This window comes from Coffea arabica, chromosome 2c (genome assembly GCF_036785885.1).
Source record: "Coffea arabica cultivar ET-39 chromosome 2c, Coffea Arabica ET-39 HiFi, whole genome shotgun sequence".
Lineage (NCBI taxonomy): Eukaryota > Viridiplantae > Streptophyta > Magnoliopsida > Gentianales > Rubiaceae > Coffea > Coffea arabica.
This window is the reverse complement of record NC_092312.1, coordinates 12,919,045-12,939,121: the sequence shown is the minus strand read 5'-3', so window position 1 is coordinate 12,939,121 and position 20,077 is coordinate 12,919,045. Positions and strand designations below refer to the sequence as shown.

The 20,077-nt window shown below is 36.6% G+C and overlaps 1 protein-coding gene across 8 annotated transcripts; it reads right to left on the bottom strand.

Annotated features, from left to right (window-relative positions):
- Positions 1-2,638: 2,638 nt before the first annotated feature.
- On the bottom strand, positions 2,639-19,851 carry LOC113726115 (probable pre-mRNA-splicing factor ATP-dependent RNA helicase DEAH9). Of its 8 annotated transcripts, none has more exons than XM_027249655.2 (23): positions 19,668-19,844; positions 18,727-18,871; positions 18,448-18,522; positions 17,529-17,618; positions 17,273-17,352; positions 16,420-16,489; positions 16,258-16,343; positions 15,064-15,133; positions 14,827-14,922; positions 13,959-14,058; positions 11,420-11,466; positions 11,230-11,334; positions 11,096-11,149; positions 10,480-10,580; positions 9,028-9,118; positions 8,017-8,181; positions 5,925-6,014; positions 5,620-5,691; positions 4,903-5,001; positions 4,662-4,748; positions 4,047-4,100; positions 3,851-3,930; positions 2,639-2,944 (listed from the first exon to the last, which is right to left on the bottom strand). In XM_027249655.2, exons 1-23 carry the CDS (start codon positions 19,772-19,774, stop codon positions 2,797-2,799), a joined length of 2,112 nt encoding a protein of 703 aa, XP_027105456.1. In that variant the 5' UTR covers positions 19,775-19,844; the 3' UTR covers positions 2,639-2,796. The 8 variants fall into 8 exon arrangements, 6 of the variants coding, with proteins under 6 accessions (XP_027105456.1, XP_027105457.1, XP_071930553.1 ...); XM_027249656.2 differs by having other exon boundaries at positions 11,251-11,334; positions 19,668-19,842; XR_011839010.1 differs by lacking the exon at positions 2,639-2,944 and adding an exon at positions 4,211-4,324 and having other exon boundaries at positions 19,668-19,847.
- Between the last annotated feature and the right edge of the window lie 226 nt (positions 19,852-20,077).

Genomic DNA, 20,077 nt, shown 5'->3' with positions numbered 1-20,077 from the left:
GACCATTAGCTTATTTCAGCCAAGGCTTGGCTACTAAGCACAGAGGCCTCTCTGTGTATGAGAAGGAGATGCTCGCCATTGTGAGTGCAGTGCAGAAATGGAGACCTTATCTGTTAGGAAGACACTTTATCATCAGAACTGATCATCAGAGTCTTAAATATCTGATTGAACAGAGAGTGTCTACACCTATGCAGCAGAAATGGGTGGCGAAACTTATGGGGTATGACTACAAGCTTCAATACAGGAAGGGGGTAGACAATGTGGTGGCTGATGCATTGTCTCGTCAGCCTAACCCCGATGCAGCAACACTAGCTCCAATTTCAGTCATTAAGTCAGCTTTGCTTACTGAGATCCATAACAGCTGTGTTCAAGATCCCCAGCTGCAATTGCTGATACAGCAACTGCAAGATCCTACGTACAATCACCAGCTTACACACTACACTTATCAGCATCAACAATTGAGGAGGAAAGGGAAATTAGTTGTGGGGCATGATACTGACTTAAGGCAGAGAATCATCAAATTATGGCATGACTCCCCTATTGGGGGACACTCAGGAGTACAGGTGACCTACAAGAAACTCAAGGAGGTGGTGTACTGGAGGAATATGCAGAAGGAGGTGGAACAGTTTGTGGCTTCGTGTGATACTTGCCAAAGGCACAAGGCTGAAAATGTAGCATATCCTGGATTGCTCCAACCATTGAAGATTCCTGAGAAAGTATGGTCGGACATATCTATGGATTTTGTGGAGGGATTGCCTAAATCTAATGGTAAGGACACTGTCCTTGTGGTGGTCGACAGACTCAGCAAATATGCTCATTTTATTCCTCTCAAACATCCTTACACGGCACTGATAGTTGCTCAAGTGTTCCTGGACAACATCTATAGGCTCCATGGCCTTCCTAGCACCATAGTGAGTGATAGGGACACCATCTTCGTCAGTCATTTTTGGAAGGAGCTGTTCCAATTGTTGAAAGTTCAGTTATGTTTGTCTACTGCTTATCACCCTCAGTCAGATGGTCAGACTGAGGTGGTTAACAGGTGTTTGGAGCACTATCTAAGGTGTATGTGTAGTGACCAACCAAAACAATGGTGTTTTTGGTTGCCCCTGGCAGAATTCTGGTATAATACCAATTTTCACTCGGCCATCAAGAGTACTCCCTATGAGATTGTGTATGGACAACCTCCCCCCTTGCACGTCCCTTACATTCCAAGCAGCTCCCATGTTGATAGTGTGGACAGAAGTTTGGCTGCAAGGGAAGCTGCTCTCCACTTATTGAAACATAACCTGCATCGAGCTCAACATCGAATGAAACAACAGGCTGATCAGCACAGGTCTGAACGAACTTTTGAGCAAGGGGACTGGGTGTATGTCAAGCTTCAACCATATAGACAACATTCGTTAAGGGGTCACTCTTGCCAGAAGTTATCTCCACGATATTTTGGGCCATTTCAGATATTGGACAAGGTGGGTTCTGTGGCCTACAGGCTACATCTTCCCCCAGATGTTAAGCTTCACCCCACCTTCCATGTCTCTCTATTGAAGAAGCATGTGGGTGATCAACCTGTGCAACCACACATCCCTACTTGTATCACTGATCAAGGTCAGTTGCTCATGGAACCTGTGGCTATCTTGGATAGGAGACTGGTGCGTAGGGGTCGAACTGCAGCGACCCAGGTGCTGGTGCAGTGGAGTAACAGTTTCCCTGAGGATGCTACTTGGGAGTATTGGTTTGATCTCCAACAGCGATATCCTCATTTCAGTTCTTGAGGGCAAGAACTGTTTGAAGGAGGGGGTATTGTTGTGACTAAAATATCCATGTGGAAATAAAGCTCAGGTCAGTGCAGTTAGTTAGGCCACGTCAGAGTTAGTGCCAGCTAGGAATGGCTCCATGCGAATTGGTTGGGCCATGCAGGCAAGAGCCATGCAAGTTAGTTACGCCAACTGGATTCTGTTAGGTGGTTACCAAAATGGAAAGTCGGCTGAGCAGCTGGGATACGAATAAGGAAGGTCAGCGCATGATTGGTATAAAAGCAGGGGAGCTAGGAGGAAGAGGCAGTTCAGAATCATATTTCTTTCTATTGTATTTCATCTTGTATTCCTTTCCCTAATTCTCAATACATCAATTCTCTCTTTCTCGGATTGGCTTCCCATTCTCCAATCCCTGATTGAGAGCCTTTATCAGTGAGATTTTTACTACCTTACGCATCACACCTTTAGATAAAGGTAGCTTTTTATGGCTTAGTGGTAAAATAACTTTTGTAATGATGTACTAGATATTCCATATCTCCTATCTTTCGTCACTTCAGCCAAGGATCAATTCTATACTTAGCAGTGTTTGGATTATTTATCTAGGTTTTATGCTTCATTGCCCATAAAGTTAGTTCAACAAATTGAAGAAGACTTTGATTGTATATGTTGGTTAATGTTGAGAATTTACTGATGTTTCTTTTTAAGTAGAGAGGCAGATTTCGATCAATTGGCGTGTTGTGTTCTCTTTTTCTTTTTTTTTCTTGTTTGGCTTGAATTCTAGCCAAGAAAGGTGTTAAAAACGAGTTTTTTGTTATTGGAGTCTCCCTTAGGGGGAAAATGTGTTTCATTTTTATTTGGTTGAATTGTGTCCTAGCAAGAAAATGGAGTACAGAAACTGAAACATGTATATATATTAGCATTTGAAGAAGTACAGAAACAGCTAAAGAGTGTGACAAAATGAACAACATTTTGAAGATCCAAATGAAAAGGATTCACGGTGACAAATAGTACATAATGCAATTAGATTTCTTAAAATGGTCTAATGTCAATGAGCTATGGGATTTGGTTGCTGATGCTGATAGAAATGGGGAGCTGCCTCCCTGAGCCAAGAAGGATCTATGGAGATGACATTCCGCATGTATTGGCGATCAGTTGAAACAAGTGAATTGTATATAACCCACTTCGGATTAACTCTGTAATTAATGATTCAAGCAAGAAAAAATTGGAATTCAACTGTTAGACAGATTAACACATCGAACTAATAAAAACTTATACTTGCTCCGAAAACAAAGGTCAAGAAAACTGAGCAACCCTACTAGAGAATATAAGCACTATTTGAGAAATCAGAAACATGTAAAAAGCTTGGCACATTCCTTTTTGTACCTAGATCAGCTAATGTAGGAAGTCACACGCTAGCACATTTCACAACAAAGCTAGTTAATGACATACAATGGGATATAACTTCCCACTTTGGCAAATAGAAGCTGCAGAAAATGATAGGAGGGATGAGGTCCTTTTTTGTAATTAACTCTTGTACTTTCAAGGGTTAATATATATATATATATATATACACACCAATATTGACGTTAGTTGGAAAAAAAAATAAACAGATAAGAAAAGCTTGTTTAGCTCAATGTAAGCACGATATAAAAAGCTTGTTTAGCTCAATATAAGCACGTTATGTGTCGATGCATTAAGGAAAACTCCTAGAAAAGAGAGCTTATTATTTGCCACGGAGGGACAAATTTCCAATTATTCATTCTCAAGGGCATTCTTACCGACTCTCTACAAGATAAGAAAATTTTCACATACATGCAATGGTACATTTAGTGCAAGACTGAACATAAATGCCCTTCATAACGAATAAGCTGGAAGATATGCCTTCTTTATTAGTAAAAGGCTGCAAAAGCTTTTTACTCATTTTCGCATGCATTAAACACTAAGACGGGAAAACTTCCATGAGTACAATTGGTCGTTAGTTATATAGAATAAAAACTAGGTCATTCTCCAAATTGCAGGCCGCCCTTCCAAAGTGCAAAAATTTACTGATTCCAGAATTCTACTAGACAAAGTAAATCACATCAAAGAGTTTTACTGACCTGAATAATACAGATGAAGGGTGGACATACACCTCTTGAGAAGTTCTCACAGTCTTGTACATCCCATTATAGCTGTATGGCTGTTACCGAGGTATTCAATAGAGAAAAATAGTAAGTTCCCGGGAGAAAAATTATGAAAAATGAGTGTTTTTCCCCCAATAAAAAAAAAGAGCATTATTCCATTGAAGTTTCGTACTTCTAAGCGACAGGCATTGGCAAAAAATCCAGCAGCGATTGCCTTTCTTACAACCTGTAAAATGACCCAGAGAAAACAATGAATATTTCATCAAACAATGAAGTCAATAGCACAAGTTTACGTATCCACAACAGAAAACAGAAGTAATGCCAACAGAAAATTGCCTGACAATTCAGTCTCTATTTCCTCCATTTACATGTCAACTTTAAGAGATATTCAATCAATTCCTCTCAAAGCTTGATCAGCAACATTATAGATACTCGTAACATTGAGGAATTCTGTAGATGTAAGAATAAATACCTAAACCTCTAAATATTGCCACTCTATGTGTTTACCATCAAATTTATAATCAAGCCGAAGTACAAGCAATATATGAAAGGAATAACTAAATAAAGACTTTGTATCATTATTAAATTGCTGCATCTATTTCATCCCTATTAGCTGAGTAGAGGATGAGTCAAAATAGAATAGGTAAGGCTTCCAACTGTCTTGAAAATTCACTGAATGCTGGGAAAGACAATAATGCAGAAAGCAGTTTATCCAAGCAGGTTATTAAATGACCAACTGAACCTCTATCCTTGGAATCGATCAATCAAGTATTGCAAATTGACTTGCCTGTATGTCACCCTCACAAGATTTTAAAACTATGCCTAGCCTCTGAGCAATTCTTCTGAGTTGCTCTCTAACTTCCAAAGCCTTTTTCTGCAAAAGGATTGCCAAATATGTTAAAACAGAAGACAATTATACTAATAACTCAAAAGCAATTAACAACTTCTATTCAAGAAAAACATATAAACGCTAACCACACATGGATATAGTCCAAACACCTGTAGATAAGTTAGATTGACAAGTTTACCATGGCATTGTAATTTATGAAGTTCTTGTGGCACCACTTTGATGATTTATTAGACTGAATAAATCCTTTGTAGACATTCAAGAAGGTCACATGATCTCCCTGCAAAATATGCGAAGGTTCATGCTCTGCATTCACTTTATATATTGGAAGATAAGAAAAGGAAAGGAGACACATTTCTTATAAAAAGAGAGAGAGAGTAAAAAAAAAAATTTCTTCAAAAGAGAGAGAGAGAGAGAGTGCAACACTTCATCTACATATCATTCACTTAGGAAGTCAATCCTCACTTGGTTTATCAGATAACAAGGAACCTAGATAAGACTTCAGAAATTTAGAAACAAAATGCTAATCCTTCTGCAGATATACATAATCAAAACGCTAGGCTCACCCAAGTCCAGAAGAAAGCTAATATGTAAACACCGAAACTCCAAGTAAGTCATGTTTAAGAGCAAAAAGGTGAGAGAAAAAAAAAATTTCTAACTAAAGCAACAAGAAACAGAAACCCATACTTCTTTGACCTTTGGGAGCTGCATTTCTAAGGCACAGTATCAAGTCATTCATGCTCTGGTAATACTCACATGCACCTTATGAATACAATGAAAAATCTATCAATGACCTAATACATTATTAACTTCCATCAAACGTGTTGAAATAGTATTTTTCGGAATGGTAACATTTTGCTACAAAGTAAAAATATTAAAAGAGCAGATCAAGAAGAACCTCAGCAGCAGCAAATCTCAACTTGACTTCATCCAGTTCTTTTTCAGTTCCCCTAGCAGAAATCCAGATTGACTGCCAAAATAAAAAGGATAAAGATAAAGTTTGAAGATAAAAGAAGATAAATTAACTAACAAAAAAGATTATACTTCATATCAATTGCTCATAAATGTGGTAAAAATAAAAAAGAATAACTAAAAACAGCCGAGGCCGCCTTGGTGTAGCGTCTAAGGTTAAAGCCCTGGGTTCAAATCCCCTTTCCCCCTCCCCACTTCTTAAATCAAAAAAAGTGAAACAGTAAGTTTTACCTGCATGGACAGAAGTGCAGCAATTGTAATGACTTCCTCAGAACAACCATACTGGTTAGAAGCTAAGATCGTCTTTGAGATCATTGGGTCCTACCAGAAACATGAAATTCATAATCAAAGAGCAAATTCAGTTGTTCCTGTCTAAACTAGACTTATACAAACAACTGTCTTCTAAAGCTAATCAAAATATTGCAAGACCAAATTAAAAATTTTTAGTCCTAACAACGTAAAGGAAGAATTAAAAAAATGCTTGATTGCAATTGGGCCAGAATACTACGGTTGAGGACCTGGGGTCAGTCCTGATCTAAACATTGCCAATGCTAGCCAAAGACCAAGGTCAACTGGGGCTAACCATCAAACCTTAGTTCCACTCAGGCTATAAAATATTCAATGAGATTGCTAATAAGTTCATGATTCACCAGCCCAAAACAAACAATTAACATTGAAAAAAAAAAAGCTCAAAATCATGTAAACAAAATGGCTCCAGGTCTTTGGTCAACTGATGAAATACGTTGCGGCAACCTGGCAGCATAGCATTTCTTTCTTACCAAGTTTCCCAAAGTTTAAGCACTGAATCATGGATTTAGTCTTTTCTAGGCATAAGTCAACAGGGTCAACAGGGTGAGGCTTCCAAAAATGGGAGGAAAGGGGTGGGAAAGCGGCTCCTTTCAACCAGATTACTAGCACATACAAACTTCTTCAAAGCTTAATTTTGGAACTAGATTTAAGGCTATTCTGTTAACCTGTTTCTCATAACCTCATCCATTCAAAATGTGGCCATGAATCAGTATGCAGTACTAGTTTAGCTGTGGTCCTAAAGTTGAGATGTCTTACTGACACCAATCTGAACTTAGTAAAACCTCGTCCATTCTAAATGTGGCCATGAATCAGTATGCAGTACTAGTTTAGCTGTGGTCCTAATGTTGAGATGTCTTACTGACACCTCATAGAGTCTAAAGTAATCTGAACTTAGTAAATTGCACTTTCTTCCAAACTGAATCTAGGCTACAGAACAATAATAGTGTCTCCAGTAACTATCGTGTTTACAAGGTACATCAGGCCAATCCAGTGAAATGCAGAATCTCCAAAACTTGAGATCAATATAGAATCTGTTTTCCATCCAGTTTGAAACTCTGAAAAAAAAAGGGTAACACAACTACTTTGTTGGCCCCTGTCTGCTAAATATAGACTTAGCCATACAAGCAGTCACAAATTATGGCAGCCCAACCACCAATCCAGTAATCTCTCACATAAACTAAGACAACAATTGCAAGGAAATGATAGAACTAGAAATGAAGGAACAGATTGAAAGAAAATGCATACATATTGAAAACACAATCTAAGCAAGATGGAATAACAGAAAAGTAGTAGTACAACAACTGGTACACAACCATCTGGATGAGAAAAAGTCAAACATCAACTCCATCTTTTGCTGAACTTATCACTTGCCACCATTATGTTCAGTACGCAAATTAAACATGAAATGGAAGAGAAGCACTTATCCCAATGTAGGAAAACATATAATGCTGGCATCATTAAGGTTACAAAAAAAAAATGCAGCCAGGCCATATTGACAAGTAAATGACAGTTCGTAATTTGAAGAAATAGTACTTTTTAGGCACCAAGCACAACATACTTCAAAAGCACCAAGAAGCACCATTCAATAATTGGATAATTCTGTATATGGTTGCAAAAGTAAAACAACAATCAAAAGAGATATTAATATATTAGTGATGAGTAATAACCCACGCTAAGCCCACCATGAAAGATAGCATTCACAAGAAGAAAAAGAAAGGGAAAACAATATCTGAATTGAAAATAGTCCTGAATGGAGAATTGTAATAAATCTCAAGGATTTTAACATGGTTAGACAAGAAGAACTGGGAACCCAATTACAGGTCAATAAATTCCTGCTTTATCTTATTTTCTTTATTGTTTCCACATCGTCTGAGAATGTTTCATTTTATCCAAAGAACACATAGCAAGCATTTTCAATAATGAAGCAAACCTGCAAATCTACATTAACTCGAATTTGGTAATTTAGCAATATGTATGCATCCCAAAGATTAAAATGCTGATGACAGTAGCATACCAAAGGAATCTCTGCAACTTGAAATCCATCAGGCGAGGTTAATTTGGCATCACTGTCAAGGACACCAAGAGAATATAGTACTTCTAGTGCTCTAATCATGGCCTCGGATGATGGAGATGCCAGCCAATCAAAACCCAAAATATTATCTATCCCTAAAGCCTTTAACTGCAACATTATATTAGACAAATGAGTACTTGAACATTTCCTATGAGCTTCAACAAGCAAATCCAAACCAGTATTAGAAAAGCAATATCATCCTACAGGACACTTTATCAAGGAAAATGATATCAGATAAAGCAAACAGAACCAAAGAGATAAGTTCCAAATAAATTTTACCTTGAGAAAGTGACAACCCCTAATGCATTTGGACAATTATTATTCATTAAAAAAAAGTGATTATGAGAAAACTATAAACAGAAGAAAAATATTTTCTACCAAAGCTTTTGAGAAGCAAAAGATGTTACAAAAAAGCATTATCAAGAAGCTGAGGTAGAGATACAACAGAAACAGTTCAGAGTACCTTCTAGCTTAATACAATCTGGCATTGACTTATTTGTTCAAAAAGACCATGTCATCATGTTACCTACCATCCCAATGCACCAATTAAAAACTATCACACAAGCAGGTAAAGCATGGTTTGGTATCTTCCACCATTTTGTACAGAGAAACTGAGCATCCAAACTATTCAAGTTTCAACTATCATCTTATATCTGGTATTCCCAGTCTTCCATTATCATGCATGTAGGTATAGCAGGGGAGGGAAAGCTAACCATTCTATCACAAGTGCCATAGACTTCTAGTAGGTGCTTTCTCAACAGAAACACACTGAAGCTAAAAAAGTTCTCACAAAGAGAACAATTAGAGCCACTAAACGATCTTAACAAAAAAAGGGATGGAAAGAACTTTACGTCTAATCCAAAAAATGCCAGCAAAGTTGAGCATGTAGCTCAAAAGTTCTCAAACCAGATATCTTTTAACAGTATAATCACATGCACTCTACCTGAAGCATACCTGAATCACTGAGGACACAAGATTTGATCTCTGGATCTCTGGAATGCCCTCAGCAGACATCTCTTTGAGGAAGTATTCTTCTGTGTAGAGCCTGCTCAAGGCAATGACAGCAGCAAACTTTTTTTTGTAAATATAGAAGTTTAAGACACATTAGATGAGGTGAAAGTTGAATCCCTGGTCTTCCTGTGTATTTTTACTTGGTAGAAAGGTATTGCACACTTGGAGGTTATGCAAAAAAATTGCACAGGAAGACCAACCATGCAAATCTAAATATAACAACTTTAAACCACTGAAAACATCCTCCCTATAACATTGAAAGTCAGCTGCAAGAAATTTCTTTTCTTTTTTTTTTTTTATGTTGCTCCATTGAAGTCATATTCACCTTGAAAACAACCTATTCGGCTATTCCAATGCCTGAATAGCTATCTTGTAACAGATGCGAAACTATGATATCCAAAGGGAAATTTGGAAACATGTACTAAATCTTGGGGACTATTTGGAGTGACATGGTACTATATGCAAATATGAATTTTGCACAGATACAATGATCTTTCTTGATAATTTTAGCGAAGAGTTAACAGTAGATTTCTCCTAGATTGGTCTTTTGGGACACAATCTACCAAATTCCCCACCTAGAATCAATTGTTAAATTTCTAATAGTCTTCCAGGCAAGATGAGCAAGATAGATCTCCCCGCAATAGACCTAACAAAATGATCTTAAAGTAACCTGTACTGCTGCTCTTCATTCTTTCTGCTCATTAACTGAAAAAGAATACTAGAAGATCTAGCTTACATGCAGGTGGCTAAGAAAGCCAAAGTTTTTTTTTTTCCTGAGTAAACAAAACCAGGAAGTTGTAAGAGTGAAACATTTTACCCAAGTGGTAGTCCTGATTAGTAGAATAACTTAGGAGGAAAAAAAAATTACAAGAAATTGCAACAAACATTTGAAAGAACTAGTGGAATAAAAGTGCAACATATAAAGTTTGCATTCCAGTCCAAACTATTTCACTTGTCAAACTGTAGGAGTGGAACACAATTATGAAAGAAGTAGCTCTGTGGTGCACTGGAGTAGGAAGGCAAGGAACTCATCAGCCAAAATTTCGACACTGCAAACTCTAGATCTAGGTAGAGAGTTGAACATAAATGTGCAACATACAAAGAATTTAAATTCTAGACCTAACTATTTCACTTGTCAAACAATACGAGTGGAACACAAATATAATAGTAGTAGCTATGCACAACACTAGAGTAGGAGGAAACCACCACATCAACCAAAGTTTTGACACCACCAGACTTTAGATCTTGAGAGAATGTTGAAGATATAGTAGTAAAACTGACAACCTAAATCTTGACCTGACTAACGTGTAATTAATTAATAATTTGACATCCAGTCATTTTAAACAGCCCTGAGACAAGAAAGTATTTCAGTAGTTACTCTAGAATAGTTTGAACCTGTAGCACTTTCCTGGTCGAACTCTTCCAGCTCTACCAGCCCTTTGTCGAGCAGATGCCTTGGATATGGGTGCCACTATGAGACTCTCAATATCCGTAATCTGTAGTAAAATGACAATAAGATGTGACCCATCAATCACATATTTTAAGCTGCTCATGGGAATGCTGCAAGTGAGGAAATTTCCCAGTCCTAGTAAGAGCTTAACAAATATAAGCTTCAAAAAAGAAAAGTTCTAATAAGAAAATCAATTTTGATGCATTCAAAAGCAGCAAAAATCAAAAAAATAAACCTAACATTTCAAACTCAAGCTAATTATGCTTGTTAAAGACAGGCTATTAAAACATTGTAACCTAGGATATACTCTGGCTTACAACATGAGTCTTCACGTAATAGAAGCAAATGCTCATGCTCAGGAATATAGACTTTTCCCAATCATGACAGATATAGGTAGACAAAAACATTAAAAAGTAATCAAATAGCAAATCCAAATCAGACATGTAGAACTATAAAGAAAATTACAATTCCATTAACAACGTGCACCAGGGGGAAGGGGAAAAAAACGAAGTGCTAGCAGTGGTACTCCAAATGTTAAAAAGAGGAGAGCCAACAGCATACCGGGTTGTAGAACCGTTGCTTTGAGAATCCACTGTCAACAACATACACAATACCCTGAATAAAAAATAAAGTAAAAAACAAATTAAATTGATGGAAACTTGTTAGTTTAACTCGATGATATGATAGTCATAAACCTTTTTTTGCCACCTAATCACCTCCAAAGTCAATGATGTCTCTGCAATGTTTGTTGATACCACCACCTTTCTCTTTCCTCTGGGAGTTGGAGAAAACACAAGATCCTAAAATTAAAGCAGCGTACACATTCATAGGTTGACTAAGAAGAAGGAAAAGATATCTAACAAATACCAAATTATTAGAACTGACCTGCTCCGCCCGTGGCAGTCCTGAATAGAGAGGCAATATTATCAATCCTGCTAGTCAATTGAGCAAATAAACATGAGAACTAAGAACTGATGAAACTTGAAAAGTAATGAAAATTAGTTTTATGATTCTACAAAGCTTGATTTGTATTATCACCAATTCTTTCAGAACACATACTAGGTGAAGGGACATGATAAATCACATAGAGTGTGTTTGGATTACAAGATTTTTAAAAAAAAATATTCAAATTTTGTTTTGCTTGCATCATACACACATTTTCCAACCGCCTTTTTATCTCACATACATCACATCACAAAAAGTACTACAGTAACTATCTCAAATAAATATTTCAAATAACCTCCTATCCAAACAAAATTATTTTTCTCCAGCTGACTGGAGGCATGTGCCAAGATTTTTGTTCGATTGATGAAATTCCTTTTCCAGAAAGAATAGGCAAAATAGAGTAAAACAATCCAGTTCACATGGTTTGCCTCAATTAACTTTCAGTTTCAACTTTATAAAACCAAATTTATGCAGTTATAGTTTTGAACAACAAACTTAACAGAGTTTATGAATACTAAGTTCATCAAAATAAAGACTTTAAAGGTGCAATGAAAGATTTTCTCTATTAGCATGTTCTCACCTTTATAATCATAGCGGTCAATTAATGAGAAATCTAATATGAAAATAATCGCCACAATGAAATTACAACCCGAGGACGGACATAAGGAAAACCTATTCTCTAATAAACTACCAGATAATATATTACTTTGCACGTAGATAACCAAACTACCAGATCTGAAAAGCAAATTAACTATCAGCAACTTAAACTAAAGGATATTCACAATTAATTTGTAAACAAATTAAAAGAATGCAATAGAATCTGAGACCATACATTTCATGCTTATCTTATATCTGACACAGATGTCATGGCTTTGTAGCCTGTCTTGTCTCAGATTAAATAAAAGGCTTCAAATCAGAAGTAAATTAGCATGAGCTGAAAAGCTACAAGCTTAAGCCTTTCCCCTAAAATGGATCCAGAAATCTCTAAATTACATTCCCTACCGAGGAACTCCATGTTAGAACTAGAATGAAAGTTGCATTGTTTAAATAGACTACTTTCTAGTATTGCAAGTCAGAAGTAAATTAGCATGAGACCAAAAGCTACAAGCTTAAGCTTTTCCCCTAAAGTGGATTCCAGAAATTTAAATTAGGTCCCCTAGTGAGGAACTCCATGACAGAACTAGAATGAAAGTAGCATTGTTAAAAGACTACTTTCCAGTATTGCAAGTTTGGACCCCTCTTCGTAGACATATTTGCAGCTGAATGAATCTTTCACTCAGAATTTCAATTGATTCTCTATGTGTAACGTTTGGCAAGGAAGCAATTCCTACCATGGAATGACAATTTTCATTTGATGGGTCCTTAAGGTTAATGAGTACAGAGATATTTCAGAATCAAAAGGATTGCGATTGTGTTTTCAGACTGCGTGGTTATTTGTCATGCAATTCCATCCATGGGTGGAATTTCATCTTGTTTTCTCAAATTCACATCAAGAGGGGAGTTGTTATGGTCCTAAGGATCTTTGTTGGCCCACATGAAATAAAGGTCTCAAGTTCATTTCTCAATGATCAAGCATGGTCCAGAAAACTTGATACTAGAAAGTTAGCTCAAGATGGCATTTCATCTCATGTCTCAAGCCCAATGCTTCTTGAGGGGACCAATTTGACATTTGCTCCCAATAATAACATCCCTACCCTCTTTCAAGGAGAATCCAGTAACTTCTTAACCCTTCAAACACAGCTTAAAATTGTAGAAGAATTTAAAATACTTCAAATGCAACTTAAAATTGTAGAAGAATTTATCTTCACTATTTCCCAATTTGCAAAATCACAAATCACTACTTCCTGCAATAAATGCAACAGAAAGAAGAGGTAGAAACATAACATGTTACTGGGAACACAAACCAGTGAAAAGACTTTCAAAAGATTATACTGATAATTCATTTTTTGCTTCTCTTTGTGTACCTTTTTCCCTCTTTTACCAATGAAACAATTACCTAGTAAATCTACTTTCTACTAAATATTCCAATGACAGATTTCACCACTTCAACTAAAAACTTCAAAGTCAAAACTTTAGATGGCAACTTTAAAGTCACAGTTTTAGACAGCAACTTTAAACTCGCAATTTGAGAGGATGACTTTAGGTTACTTGTCTTAGTCACCCTTTTTTCTTTAGTTTCTTTATACTGAAGTTGCCCTTTTAAATGACCACTTTATAGTCACCATCTTAGATGAGACTATGAAGTTGCCATCTGAGATGGGACTCTGAAATTGCTGTTTAAAGTAGAGAAATAAAATCTCTACTCTGGAAAATCCTAAAAATTTTGGACTACTTTCCGAGTTTCTAATAAAAATTGGATTGTTTAGGTAATTGATCCCAGCTTTTTAACCTTTATATAGCGTGCAATAAAAACAATCCAACTTCCAACTGTTATTCTTTCCCAAATCAAAAGAGTGACGAAAAAACAGATGCAAACTACCTTGATTTTGACCATTTCGAGATTCCTCTGAAAGCAACTGTACCGCAGCATCAATATCATCTTGACCCGTGAGGAACACGAGGATATCACCCATCGCCTCCTGGAGAACACAAATGTATAGGTGCATAAACAATTACTTCGTACATGATGATTAGTGGTAAATTGTGTTATGCACCAATGAAATGCCAAAGAGTGGTGGCTAACAATAAATTGTAAGAAAACATTAATGCTTCCAAGATTCAGGAGACAAATGCAAACAAAAGCCAAACCATGAGCAGTAAGTATTGACAGTAAAGGGCACTATTTATATTAAGAAAAAAACACAAATGTAGAGGTTCTGGGACAGCTACCAAAGGATATAGGAGTAGGGAAAATGACGCAACTAATGTGCAAATACCTACACTTTTATCAAATTTAAACATCTAAAAAACATCATACTCTCCCTTTGTAAGATTTAAGCTAAAGGATTGGAAAAAAGAGATGCCGCTTTTTCACCTCTATTCTTCATTCATTTCTCTACATGAAGAGATAAGACATCCTATCATCATCCATGGCAACCATTAGGATGCAATCTATGAAGGATAGGAGAATGAAACCAAAAGACAGGAAAAGTAAACCAAAAGCACCCTAATACACCCAAATGGTAAGCCGCGGCTTACATTTATAATTCACCTCAAACTAGTTTCCATGTATATTCAACTGAGAGGATCACAGAAACAAATCCAAGACGGTTCTTCCAATTGCAATCTTATTATAAGGAAAATTTGCCAAACCAACCACATACATCACAAATATCTAGTTGATAAATCGGCTGTGCCAACACATAATCAGCCACCCCAATATTGTCATTTTCTGTAAACTTTAATACCTGATCATGAATTGACAACACTGTCGAAACAGCCGCCTGAAGATAATCCGGAACAGGATCCTCAACATAGAAGATTTCCACATTAAATCCTCTTCCCTGTAAGTAATGAAAAATTAACAACATAAAACAGTCGATTAAGCTGTTTAGAGTACTTCCAATATCATGACCAACATTTATGATACTAAGAAACAAGAATCTTCATAGTATGAATTGATTTATAAAATTAGTATCTCTTACCTCAACTGACAGGATGGCAGGTTCTGCATTTGGTCCATGGTCCTCAGTCAGTAGCGCTTGACGCCTTTTACTGGATTTATCAGTACACATTCAAAATTGACATAGATTCTTAGAGAACAATCAACTAGTGCAATTCCAAACACCAACATCAACTATGATCAGTTAAACACAATGATATCAAAAGGAAATTTTTATGTAAGATCAGATGATGAACCTCATAAGGAAAGTAGGTAAATATAGGAAGACCAAACAAGGTTGGAGTTATTTCAAAATTTACATAAGAATTAGCACACATGGAAATTCAGATTAGGGGGCAACAGGTTGAAATTATTCCACTTACTCATCATTTACAGACTAGGTAAGCAGAGGTTCGTCAACTACAATCACATGACAGCATCTGGAAGCTTATTTCATTTGCAATCAACTTAACTAATCATTGTCACATAGAATCTAGACCTGAAAGGCACCACTAAACCAGATTCACCACCAACAAACAAACAACCAACTCAATAAGTATAACATAAAATTGAGGCAGGCTACCATGATCATAACTTTCTTACTCCATTATACCACCAACAAATGAGACAAAACAGTTAAGAAATGACCTTCAGTCTTATGTATAAACAGAGTTTCATCTGAAAAGACATTATTGTTAAAATATCCACAGAGCCAATTAAGCTTGTATACAACAGATGTTCATTCAGCAAATAAAGCCTCAATATCTTTATCTATGAATACCACCACTAGCACATTCTATCAATCCTTCCTAACACTCTATTTGCAATTTCCTTTAGATCTGTCCTGCCATTAGATAGAAGTTGAACTCTGTCCCAAGGCTATAACATTAGAGGAAGCTCGTCCTGCTTCTTTTAAGAAAGAGCTCCAATAATTTGCATCATGTCATATTAAAACTACAATGACTACACATAAATTTTGAGCTTTCAAATCTTATTCAAGTATTAAATGACAAGGCGCAAGTACGAGATAAGCTATCTATCACAATAGAGAAAATACCAGATAGAGAATGAACAGGCAGATGAACACTAATGGAAAATTAAAGCTTCTAAATAGACAATATTGGCATTAAACTACTCTTGTTTTACAATCTGGTTGCTTTAGAGGTATCTTCACTTTAAAGAGAATATGCGTGTGTGCACCTATATAATGCTGACAGCAAAGCTACAAGACAAGAACCTGGGAGAGAAAAAAGAAGATATCTTTTTTGCTTCAATAGTTGCTGATGATATGATAAGACGCAGTTCTGGCCGGCGTCGCTGAATCTGCATTTTCGAAATATTAGCCTCACATTTGCACAAAACCATGAAGCATACTGAATTAATGATTCAGAATATATACCTTCTTTAAGAGACCTAATAAAATGTCAGTTGAAAGAGATCTTTCATGAGCTTCATCAACCATTATGACACTGTCTCATCAAAAGTCATGCACATATGTAAGCAACTAATTGCTACATACCTAGAAAAGGCATTATACAGACATCAATTTTTGACATTTACAACACAAGAAACACAAGGCATCCTTATATTAGAGTGATTGGGTTCGATCAATTATTTTCTATATCCATGTGAGAGAACTAGAGGACATGCAGGCAGGTAACACTACATCGACTGGCTTAAATTGCAAATATATCAGAGAACTAAGATTCTGTAAAAACCAGTTCACGTGCAGACTACAAAACAAAGTGCAAAACAATGCTACCATAAAATTGCAAATTCAACAATGAGGTCCTCAAGCAACACAATTTCACAAGGAAGAATCTAAGAGAACATAATGTATATCTCAGTAGTTTATCAAAGTACCAAACCCATCTAGTTACTCATCTCTCATGACAACTAGCATATATAGTTCTAAAAATCTCCTTATTTCTTATTTCCCAAACATAACATATGTAACAAAGTCAGTGTAAGATCTCGTATCCTCTTTTTTTTTCATGCCTTCTATGCACTATACACGACCACACTTGGTGAATGTGGAATAAGCAAAGGAACCAAGAAGCATGTCATTACTTCTAACCCATTGAATGAACCCCAGAAACCACAAGTTCATAAATACCAAAACATCACATAAAATGCATACATGGGAACCAAAGGAAGCTGCAAACAGAGAGAGAATCTATGAGGAAGGGCGTTATCATCAAAGGAAGGCAGGAGAGATGATGAACTTTGATGAATGATTAGTACATTGATACCTATACTTGCTCAAGAGAGGATCATCCATCATTTCTCTCAGCAATACTCCATCTGTAAGAAACTTGATCTTTGTTAAGTCCTGTGCTGCCAGGGTGGTTAAACAAAGCAATCAAGTACAGAAGTGTGTGTTTGGAACAAAATAATCATGAGAAAGGGAAAGGCACCAGTGATAAGGGTTATAGGGTATTATTGTTGATAATCTACAATAATACTAATCAACCAAATGTTGTCAAAGGTATAACATAAGAATCTTACAGTATTTGTGACATCCTCAAACCGAATTGTATAACCAACTTCTTCACCAAGTTTGACACCCATCTCTTCAGCGACTCTTGATGCCACTGACTGCATATGTCATAACCTCAGTCATGTGGTGCATGATTATAAGCTTCTAATATAAGACAAGTACAACGGAAGCATCCAATCTAAAAAGGGAAAAAATTAAAGCTGCAGCAGGCAATATCTGACTTCAAGTTTTCAGCATGGAGATCAGCCGGAAATCATAAATTCACAAAAGAAAAATCCTTAATCATGGAAAACTAAGTGAAATTTTACGACAACTTAATAGAATTCAGAATTTTAGAGTTATCAAAATCTGCCATATCCTCACACTATAACTTTACTTCTGCCAAGCAATTTTGCAACAAGGTGGTAACTAGATCGGAATTGTTAGCACCTTAATGTACACATGATTAAACTGAAAGCAACCTGAGAATCATTACAAGACAAGCAGTTTTCTTTCCTACACTGACATACCAAATTCTCTGGCAAGACTACCAAAACCACAATAGTCCTACATTAAACAATTTTGGGGGAAAAAGTGGCATCAAGTTATTTCCCAGAAATTAAACTTTATTTCACCCCAAAAAAAAGAGGAGAAGAAGAAGTTACAGATTTAGCAAACTCACATCCACATACATCATCCAAAAGCACTTGGAGACATGTCCAACTCAAAAATGATCTTATATGTACTAATATAACTTTTCAAATGTAGGCTTCCCAAGATTCACACATGGAGAGAAACAATCCACTATAAACATATGTACAGATGTACGTGGAGATGCAGAGAGAGAGAGAGAGAGAGAGAGAGAGAAAGTTTTAAAAATTTGACAATCAGGCAAAAGCACATATACTGGGATGTGCATGTGTAGGTGAATCACGACAAAAACTAAACCTGTACAGCAAGTCTTCTTGGTTGAGTACAAGCTATAATGCGTCCCCCTTCTGCCCAACCAGCTTCTTTCAAGAACTGCAGGCAATTAGAGCAACAACCATAGTCATGAAACTTAACAAAGTCCAGAAAGGAATAGAGAAATCAATCTCGATGATTTAACTCAGTTAGCCCATTCAAGAATTCACGATATACACACTGCGTTAAACAAAGCAAGCACAAGAATAGGAACATAAATACGTGGAAACAGAGAGAAGGGTTAGGGGAGCCTAAAAATTGTACCTGAGGAATCTGAGTGGTCTTACCACTACCAGTTTCCCCAACAATAATGGCGGTGGCATGAGTCTCCACTAAATAAAGAATAGCGGTTCTGTACTTGTACACTGGTAGCCTCTGCCTTTGTTTCTCTACACTCGCAAAGCCGTATCTGTAATATTAACATCTCTTAAGGTTTCATCAATTCAAGACCCACACTCTCTTTCGGAAGCCCCCCGCAATAATTCAAGGAAAAATACACTCCCACTCCCAAACATCGACTTGTCAACAGCATATTACAACTCTCAAGAATCAAGAACCATTCTCAGAATTCCATGTCTTTGGTTTCAATACTATCGTAATGACCAGCAGTTCAAACGTAAACTTCCCATTACCACTGTACGACTACAACTTCTATAATTCAAGAAACATATTATCACTTTCACAGGTGAACAAATAATATCACAGAAAATCCCATGTCTTTTATTTCAATAATCAATATGGCAATGATTCAGGTAAAGTTATTCGGGTACATTTCCATATTTACGGTTTCCACACATTCAAGAAACACGTTTTCTTAGCGACCCTCATATTTGGCTTACATCATTACAACATCTAATTTCAAGAAAACATACTTTCTTGGCATCACATACTACCCATATTAAATCAAGAAACTTCAGTGACCATATAAAATCAAGAAGCGTTAGTGGAGCAAGTAATTCAAGAAAATTTAAGAACCATGCTCACTTTGCTATATAAGTTATTTCTTGGCATCACATGCTGCCCGTACTAAATCAAGAAACTTCAGCGAGCATATAAAATCAAGAAGCGTTAGTGGAGCAAGTAATTCAAGAAAATTTAAGAACCATGCTTACTTTGCTATATGAGTTTATTTCAACTAATGATTACCACTATAAATTGAAACCAAAAAACATTTAAAAAAAAAAAAAAGGTTAGCAAGGAAGTACCCAGAGGAGGAGGAAGATAGGGGGGATGTGGAATAGAAAAGAACACCGCCTTCTTCGTCGTCGATGAGGCGAGGCCTCTCCGTTCCCGGTTTCCAGAACTGTGACATATTTTCATTCAGGGGTTTTGGGTTTTAGCAGTTCAGGAACGAGGAAAGTATGGAATGGCACTGATTTATTGTTAAAGAGATCCGGGTCGGGTTGTAAGTACCCGGTCCAGGCCGGTGTATTTTATTGGTGCTTCTCGGTGCCGTAAATATCGTGCATTGTATATCTTTTCTAGACTTTTGACCCAAAAAAATTATATATATATCTATACTATATATAAGAAGCACTTTGTGCTTCTACTGTTGGGGATTTCGAGTGCATCCGTTTGCTTTAAGCTGTTGTACCTTGGGCTGCTGATTTGTACG

Excerpts from the sequence above, each read along its gene's own strand:
- LOC113726115 (XM_027249655.2), bottom strand. The coding sequence starts at position 19,774 with ATGTCACAGTTCTGGAAACCGGGAACGGAGAGGCCTCGCCTCATCGAC. Across the intron at positions 17,353-17,528 it reads TTGAGGATGTCACAAATACT|GACTTAACAAAGATCAAGTT; the intron begins GTAAGATTCTTA and ends CTGGCAGCACAG. Across the intron at positions 9,119-10,479 it reads CGACCAGGAAAGTGCTACAG|GCTCTACACAGAAGAATACT; the intron begins GTTCAAACTATT and ends TGCCTTGAGCAG.